Source organism: Maniola hyperantus, chromosome 7 (genome assembly GCF_902806685.2).
Source record: "Maniola hyperantus chromosome 7, iAphHyp1.2, whole genome shotgun sequence".
In the NCBI taxonomy this organism is placed as follows: Eukaryota; Metazoa; Arthropoda; class Insecta; order Lepidoptera; family Nymphalidae; genus Maniola; species Maniola hyperantus.
The window spans coordinates 12,279,332-12,288,624 of record NC_048542.1 but is presented as its reverse complement, the minus strand read 5'-3'; the positions used below and the strand labels follow the sequence as shown (position 1 = coordinate 12,288,624).

The 9,293-nt window shown below is 36.1% G+C and overlaps 2 protein-coding genes across 5 annotated transcripts; one reads left to right on the top strand and one right to left on the bottom strand.

Annotated features, from left to right (window-relative positions):
- The first annotated feature begins 48 nt into the window (after positions 1–48).
- Positions 49–4,315, top strand: LOC117983381 (tRNA (adenine(37)-N6)-methyltransferase). The gene is made up of 6 exons (XM_034969903.2): positions 49–300; positions 385–482; positions 1,686–1,917; positions 2,541–2,698; positions 3,260–3,461; positions 3,664–4,315. The coding sequence occupies exons 1-6, from the start codon at positions 233–235 to the stop codon at positions 4,211–4,213; spliced, it is 1,308 nt and encodes a 435-aa protein (XP_034825794.1). The 5' UTR covers positions 49–232; the 3' UTR covers positions 4,214–4,315.
- LOC117983379 (alpha-glucosidase 2-like) lies at positions 3,501–9,134 on the bottom strand. Of its 4 annotated transcripts, none has more exons than XM_069499845.1 (2): positions 9,085–9,134; positions 3,501–7,589 (listed from the first exon to the last, which is right to left on the bottom strand). In XM_069499845.1, the coding sequence occupies exon 2, from the start codon at positions 7,554–7,556 to the stop codon at positions 4,323–4,325; it is 3,234 nt and encodes a 1,077-aa protein (XP_069355946.1). In that variant the 5' UTR covers positions 7,557–7,589; positions 9,085–9,134; the 3' UTR covers positions 3,501–4,322. The 4 variants fall into 4 exon arrangements, with proteins under 4 accessions (XP_069355946.1, XP_034825792.1, XP_069355945.1 ...); XM_034969901.2 differs by lacking the exon at positions 9,085–9,134 and adding an exon at positions 8,260–8,738; XM_069499844.1 differs by lacking the exon at positions 9,085–9,134 and adding an exon at positions 8,330–8,738.
- Positions 9,135–9,293: the final 159 nt, after the last annotated feature.

The window sequence follows — 9,293 nt, the reverse complement described above, 5'->3', positions numbered from 1 at the left end:
ATTAATAGGGATACTACGTATCTCCTACCGCCTTCTACCGCTTACGGCCTACCGGATAATCACCACCAGTCACCACCAAAGAGTATATAATCACTACCAATCACTACGTCACATATTATGGACTTATGTGCTTGTGCTTATGGTGCTTATGATCTTTCGATAAACATTAAACATTGAAAATTAAATTAAATTATAACATAACATACAAAACAAACACTATTTATGTGTAACTATGTCCGAAAGTATTGAGATTTATCAAAACCAGATAGCTTTGGCCAGAACAGAAATAAAAAACCTAAGGTTAGTGGTTCCAAACATAAATGAGTCAATCTATTACTTATCAGATTTGTTTTTAGTTATAATTGCTTGTAATTGTTATTCCAGACACCGTTTATCGTCACTGAAACATGAACACCAGAAGGAAATAAAACATATCAAGTCTGCATTGAGTTCTCTGCGCTGTTCAAACTGTGCAGCTGAAGGTATTGCTTCTCCATTATTAAGGTTGATCATCATTTCCAATAAGACGTCGAGTCTACTTGCTTGCTAGTTTTGTAGTTACAGTGATTTATTCAATAACTTGGAAAGCCACATATCAAAACTAGGGTTACAATTAACATGAAATGCAGCAATTACAGGTTGTCGGCAGTGAGATTGAAGTCTAACCTAAGTAGGTACTTAACACCTATTTTCGTAATGTGAAGAATACATTTTTCACGTAGATTTATTCATATCATCGATATTTCACCTACTGTACTTCAAGATTCAGTACTGTATTTTCTTAAGACTAACCAGCCTACAGTAGTTGTTATCCAGCAAGTCTGCTGTTAGATAATAATCTACTTGCTAAGCAAACATTATAAAACTCCAGAATCCATGTAGGCAAAGCTTATGCATTCCTTTTATAACAAGAGAAGTTGCATTGTATGTGACATGCATGGACGTAGTAGCAGAGATTATACACATACTGGTGCTGTGTTAATACAACTTTGGGTAAAATCATCTTTGAGCATGCTTCAAAATGTGGTGGCCCGTTACTAATCTATAAAGTGCTTAAGTAATCAATTTATATTAGAATACATGCACAATAATTTTAAAGAAACTTCTCCTAGGCAAAAATTATCAATTTTGCGGCTAACCAGTTTTATGTAAGGCACCAGCGTGAGCGCCATAACCAAACAGATTTTCAGCAAATAAGTGACAAGGATCGATTTATTCACTGTAGCCATACTGAGAAAAATGGCAACTGTGATGGGAAGAAAAAAATATTTCATTCATTTATTCACTGATTCAAAAATTTCAATATAAAGCCTTTAATTTGTTTGTGGTTTTCCATCAAACAAACTAAAAAACTGTAACAAAAGTAAAAAATGGAGAACTGTCTAATTTTAAAAATTAAAATGAAAACTACACAGGTCTTACATACAATTTTTTAATTAAGTACTAGATGATGCCCGCGACTTCGTCCGCGTGGATTTAGGTTTTTTTAAATTTAAATTCCGGGATGCAAGCTATCTCTGTACCAAATTTCATCGAAAACGGTTGAACGGTTGGGCGGTGAAAAGCTAGCAGACAAACAGACAGACACACTTTCGCATTTATAATATTAGTATGGATTATAGTTCATATTTATCATAGTAGAAGTAAGTAATAGCTGTATTGGTCAACATTGTTAATATTTTCAGCTACAACAACAGTACCACCTATACTCCACAATGATCAAGCGTCAGTATCACAGAATAACGAAATCACATACAGACCTATTGGCTACATTGAGACAGCATTTAGCAATAAAAGGGGTGTGCCGAGACAGCCCAGTGTGCTGACATCTGCTAGAGGAGTAGTTGTCATAGATCCAAATGTGTTTAGCAACCCTGAACATGCTTTGAGTGGTTTGGATGAATTTTCTCACATGTGGTTTGTATTACACTTTATCTATACTTACTAATATTATAAAGAGGTAAAGTTTAGGAAGTAATCTTTAGAACTACTGAAGCAATTTTGAAAACTCTTTCACCAGTAGAAAACTTATACTTACGAAAATAATTTGTAATAAGCTACCCGAAGCGAAGCCAGGGTGGGTCGCTAGTACAGAGTATGACCTTTATTAATAACTAGATGATGCCCAACTTCATCTGCGTTTAACAACTCGTTTAACCGATTTTGACGAAAGATATACTTAGAGATAACTTGGATATCAGGGACCGACATATACTACTTCTCATCCTGGAAAATTAAAGAGTTGTCACAAGATTTTCAAAAACCTTAATCCTCGCCAATGTATTTGTGGGCGTCATCTATTTGATAGAGAGGTAGCTTGCATCCCGTAGCTGTCTATGGGATGCAAGCCAGCTCTGTATCAAACACATAGACTACTTTTCATCCTAGAAAATCATCCCATGGCATTTTAAAAAACCTAAATCCACGCAGATGTCGCTACTTCAGCTAGTGTAAGAAAAATTATAAGCTTGTATAATAAACCTAAAAGATTTAAAAATCTTTTTGTAAGACTTTTGGTACACATAAATTATTTTTTGTAGGATTATTTTCCACTTCCACATGACGGAGAGCTCAAACGTGCCGGCCAAAGTGGCGCCGCCACGTTTAGAAGGAGAAAGGCGCGGGGTGTTCTCAACGAGGTCGCCGCATAGGCCGTGCCCTATAGGATTGTCGCTGGTTAAACTCCATAGTATTGAGGGTATGTAAGATTTATAAATAAATAAATTTATTAATTTTATTTACTTATTATGTATGACGCTTTACTTGTGTATTTGTCGGAAAATGCCCGACCAGTTTCGAACCCGTCGGGAGTTATTATTTGGGCCTCTGATTGCGACGCGGCACCCAAGAAACTCAATGGAACGGACACCTTTGAATAAGGAACCTGGACGAGTTCGAAACTAGACAGACAATGGGGCCGATTCTCTTGTACACAATCTCTAAACTAAACTAAATTAACGGGTCTAAATCTAGTGCTATCCTTTTCCGCAAGCAACATTATGAAAGGGATAGCAATAGATTTAGACGTGCCATTTTAGTTTCGTTTAGAGATTGTGTACAACGGAATTAGCCACATTCTCCAACAAACATGTAAGTAAAGCCATTATAGGTTCATCATATGTATATACTATATTTTCTGGGCATGTTGCAATAGAAAACTAGTTTAAAAAGGCTCAAAGGATAGAAATAGACTTGGATGACAACATTTAATTTACCAGTATATTATAGCAGATTTTTTTGCAAAAAAATCGTATTACAGGAAATAAAATCTACTTCAACGGAGTGGACATGGTCAATGGTACGCCCGTGCTGGATATCAAGCCATACATCCCGCAGTACGACTACCCGCCTGCTTACGCGACCCCCGTGACGTTGGAGCGACCACCCACTGAGGGAATCAATGATGCTACTGAGAATATAGCCATTTTACAAGTTGATGATGAATCTTTCTCCATTACGAGGTTTACATTATCTTTAAGAATAAAAATAATAAAAAGATAAAAGCTATAAAAAAATTATTTATATTTTGTATAAGTGTTATAATTGAGATACATTTGAAATATAAAAATATTATTTAAATAAATAAAATCTTTTGAGGTATTTTAGCTATCGATTATGTGAGTTACATCTAGTTACACTTAAAATAAACACTTTTTCTTTCAGTACAAGTCCATGCCCAGTGCAGCCAGTCAGAAGGGAAGCAACTAGTCCGCTACCCCGTTCACCTGTGGGCGACATCCCACTGCCACAGAACCTGCCGACACCTGTGTCACCATCATCAGAATCACCGGCGAGTGAGGATCTCTTAGACGGATCAATCACGTCGCCGATGCGAAGAGTCGACTCAGAACGCGGTGCCCCCGACGGCCAAGAAAGATTCACTCCACCGCAATCTGCATTGAATCTCAACCAGGATGGAATCCGGGTGGCGTCCTGGGTCACTAATCCACCCTCAAGAACATATCAAGTCACATTTACAAACGACGCACACGATAGAATTAATGAACTGATAGGAGACAGATCTCATTCATTTAAGGCGAACATACAGAGTCTTCTATCTGAAGACCCGAGATCTGTTTACGTGAGGACTAGATATCCCGACCACGAGTACAGTTGTGTACTAGAAGATCTCTCTATTAGTTGTGTTTTCGATGAAAATGCGTGTCTTTGTACGATCATGGCAGTGAGAAGTGCTGAAGACTTACAAAATTGATATTCTCCTAGATATTAAGTTTTACAACGTTCTTGACTGCCTAAATAATTTATTTTTGCTTCGATATTGGTGATTTTATAATTAAAAAAATTGTTTGGTAAACGTCGACTTATTTTTTAAAAAACAACATTCGTCGTCCTGATCCGAAGTTACCGACGCTGTTTAAAACTATAAGTTGCAAATATCTTAATTTCTTTCCGTTAAAGGGTATAGTTTTAACAGAATTGTCGCGTTTAAATTTAATAGGATCCGATAAAAGACTCCAGTCGGTACTATTCGTCGAATATGTGTATTGGATCTCAAGAAAAGTACCATTGCCTGCATCATTACGAGGTACGTAATCAACTTTGTCTAATTCGTATTCATCTCCTAAGTCAAAGAAGAGTTTTATATATTTTCCTTCTTCTGGATTTGCCTGCCCAGACTTCCCCCAATCGGTATGCCACATTGAGCTTGGACTACTGTCTGTTAAATTAGTAATTTCTTGATTCGGTTGACTAGGTAAGCTGCATGTCACTTGCACTTCCAAAATAACATGTTTGAAAGGATCTGCGTGTGTTGAAACGGAAATAACATTGCTCCATTCTGACGCAACATTATTCGAAACAGATCGTATTTTAAACTCATGAGTACTTTCATAAGCGAGATTATCGAAAGTGAACAATTTTTTTTTAATGTTTGTAAAGACTACACCATCTCGGTCGATCTCGTAAAAATCTGCACTTCTACAGTCTTCCCAATCAAGAGCAATAGAAGTCGCTGTAGTTCTGCAGTAGTTACCTTGAAAGGAACATATCGTTCCTGCTATTTTAGTTTTTTCTTTTAGTTTCCCAAATATTGTTCCCTGATTAGTAAAATCATTTACTTTTATAGTTATTTCATTGGAAGTTACGTCAAACTTCTCGAGTTTTAATAACAAAAACTTTTGTTTTAATTCAGTGTATTCGTTTAAATATGGGTTTAAAATGAAATCCTCCCTGTTAAAGAATATATTGTCTCGACTTTCAAATTCATTTATATTTCTAGCTTTCGTTATCATGATGGGTTGTCCACTAGCGTCAACTTTAATGCGTTGAACGTCTTTCGAAGACATTATTTGTATTATAGTCCGTCTTTCTTTGATCATGTTTTTATAAGTTCCAGTAGTTTTAAATATTTTTATTAATAAGTCGCCAAATTTATTAGATTCTGGGCCAGTCGCTTCAATTTTAGTAGTGGCATAACCTGAAGTACCTTGTAAATAGTCTGAGGATATGCCATCATCTTCATAAACAAGAAAATTCGATGCACCATTTGGGTATATTGTAAATGTTCGACAGTCTCTTTTTATTTCATAGGGGTTGTTATTTGGATTTGTCATTGGTATTATTGAACCATCTCTAACGAATACTGGAATTTTCCAAAGGGGTGCGACAATATTGTTATATATCTTACCACCTTGATATTTTTCGCCAGTCAAAATGTCTATCCACACTTGATTTGAATTTGGAAGATAAATACCATCACGTATAGAATTTCCTTCGTCGTCTGTAAATTCATTATAAATGGGGGCAACTAATATATTTGGCCCCCACATATATTGATACTGAGAATCTTTTGTGTAAGCTGGGGTCTCTTCCGGGAATTCTAGAAACATCGCCCTTACCATTGGAAGTCCATTAATCGACTCATATCCAATGCTGTAATTGTAAGGCATTAACATAGCCTTCAGCTTTAAATAAGCTCTATTAACTGTCGTAGCTTCTTGGTCAAAACTGAAAGGAGTTTTCTGAGTATTACCCCAGCCGTCCATGTTTAATTGTAATGGAGTAAATGCCTTCCATTGATAATCTCGAATATTGACTTCTTTGCACCCTCCTGCATAAATACCATCCATATCTGAACCAACTATAGGCTGTCCTGACAAGCCTGTTCCAATATAAGTAGGAATATGGAATCGAATGTATTCCCATTCTCCGCCCGCTTGGTCACCGCTCCAGATACTAGAGTAGCGTTGTGTGCCAGCCCATCCGTCTACCATTAGGATCATAGGTCTTACGGTATGCCTTGTTTTATTTACAAATATCTCTGCTGCATTTTCAACAGCACTAAGTCCAAACGAATAGCCACTGCCAATCCAAGCTACGTCACATTTAAGCGCGACCACTTTAGCTATACCGACTTCTTTATTTAAGTCACGCTCTCCCTTTTTAGGATTTAGGGGATCTTCTGGATGTAAATTAGATTCTGTCCACAAAGCGACTTCTACACCGTTTAGTAGAGAATAATCAACGAAATCTTTTAAGTTTTGGATATCACCATCTAATGTGTTTGTTTGCCCATAGCCGGAACCGTAACCGTCGTTTGGTATAAACCAACCTAAAGGCATATCGTGCTTTTTATACCGGTCTACCATAGCGCGAGCCGAGAATTGATAGTTATTTTTTTCTCCATTTAAGGACTCCAATATGCCTTTCTTATCTCCGATCTCACTGGGCTGGTAAGATTTGTAGTATTTTCCATCTTCAAATGGTATTGCTTTGTACGTATCAGAAGACACTTCAACCCAGTAGTCACGATTGAAAGCATCCAAATGTGCCTCGTAATACGCATATTCTGGCATCAGAATTGGTTGCCCTGTTAACTCATAATAATCATTTAATATGTCTTTTGGTAAGGTATTTACAAAGAAATATGCATCAAATTCTTCACCTTTATGGATTGTCTTGATAAAATCATCTGACGTCCCACCAAAATCGTAAATTCCTGGTTGCCACGTATTTCTAAATACACCATACCCATAAGAAGACCAGTAGAATGGACAAGGAGATGTTACTCCACCATCAGTCCAATCATTGCTATTCAAAATTTGTATCACTTCTCCTTTATGCGTAAATCTCCCATTTTGCATTCCGCCTCCAAAAAAATGTTCGTCTTCTCTCTGATGCAAACATTGAGTTGATTTGTAATCAATGTAAGATAAAGGCTTTGTCTCACTTAAAATTTCTTTGTCGGTTATAGTGTTGTGTACTTTCACAGTTCCTCTTATCTTATCAAATACTATTAATATATGCCTTGTTTGCACAATGTAATGGGCGACGAGATCTACAAGAGTAGATTCCTTAAATGCTGCATACCCGTAATCATCTGCCGTTTTCACAGTCATTTTTGCAACATCAGCAGGATTCATTGGCTCGGGATATTCTAAGAACTCTCCGCTGGGTGACATATAGTATCTAAATACATGATCGTTTAAAATATTTAGCCTCGCCTCTTCTCCTGTTTCAAATTTGATGGTATAGTGGTTGTCGGATTTTATAATTCCTATTATTCCTCCTACTACCTTATCGTCGTTTTCAGCCATTGTTAGTTAGGTACCATAATATGAAACCGAAATCTGAAAAATGAAAATTTATCACTAGGTACTTAGAGCTATAATAATAAAATTAAAATTGAGTTAAACCAAAAAAATTAGGATTACCTATGCATTCTAAGACAGATTTTTATTTATTTTAAGCATAATAGTTTTTGATTTATCGTGCAAAATGTTGAAAAAATACCGTTCCCCCGTTTTTACAGGAAAAATAAAATCAACGCTCTAACTAACAATAAACCTCTACAAACAAGTTAGTTTTGCGGTTCGTTAGCAAAAGTTATTCTTACAGTTTTTCTTCTTGTGTAGTAAGTACGGAACCCTCCGTGCGCGAATCTGACTCGTACTTGACCGGTTTTAATGTATATTTCCTGAATATCATTGGCCGAGCGAAGCGAGGTCTCAGAGTATTTGAGTGAGTCTACTTGTCCGTCTGTGTGTCTGCCAGATATTATAACTTCTGAATTACTGAACGTAATTAGGTAGGTACCTACTTCATAAACTTACAAAATCCTAGGTTGACGTCACATTTATCCGTCACGAACGAGGTCACGAATAAAGAATCTTTGAATCTTTGAATCTTTGAACGAATGTTGAAAATGTAGTCATTAAAAACAAAACAGTGACTTTGTCAAAAAATGGTACTTAAGTATAACTGGTGTAGTAGAAGTAAATTATAAATAAATTAACTTACCTAATATAAAACCTAGTTAGTAATCTACATAACTACGCATTTACGATGTCAATAACAAATTGGTACGGACCTAATTAGATATGTGAGAAAATATGTACAAGATATCTAAGTATATTTCAACTGAACGCAGCGAAATCCATTGACTAAATGAATAGGAAATCGAAGAACTTTTCCTTTTATAAATGAATACGGCCTGTGTATGACCTGCTGGCTCAGAATACACTGCTGGTCGCTGATACTTTATCATAAAGTATAAACGTACCTAAGCATTATCTGTGGCATTATACCCACTTTACGAAACAAAGTATAAAATGATCTTACAAGTTTATCTAAAGACACATATTATATATATTTTGAGGTTAATGATTGCCTTGTAAAGTGGGTAGAGTAGGTATTTAGTTTAATGGATTTTGGGCTTTATCTACAATAGGTAATCCTAATTGCTAATATCATTAATACTAATATAAAGATCAATAGTAGGTAACAAAATAAAAATATTTTTTATTCAATTAAACTTTTACAAGTATTTTTTGAATCGTCAGATGCATCTACCACTGGTTCGGAAATCGGTATATATAATGTACTCTGTGTGCCTTTCCTACCGAGAAGTATTATAGTACCTATCGTATAGTAGGTAGGTAGGTACGAACTACGATGTCAATATTATACCGATCTAATTATAGGTATATACCTAGGCAAAAATCTTAAACCGAAAGCCAAAGAAAATAAGGAAAATGAGTATGACAACAGGAAAGGAAATCGAGGCTGGTTGGTCTATATTGGATTACTTAGGTACCTATTTATCGCATAGCGCTATATCGTTACCTGTATAGGCACTTGAATTCACGTTTTGTATTCTGTACTTGAAAAATACCTACTATAATCGCTATCCCACTGAGTTACAGATTAGAGCGAGAGGTCGGACCTCACTAGTCTCCAATAACCTACGCCAATAACCCAGTACCCAGAACCGTAAACATGCCGTCAAGAAGTTATCACCATGCCATGCCTCAGAATAAATAACTATTGTGTCA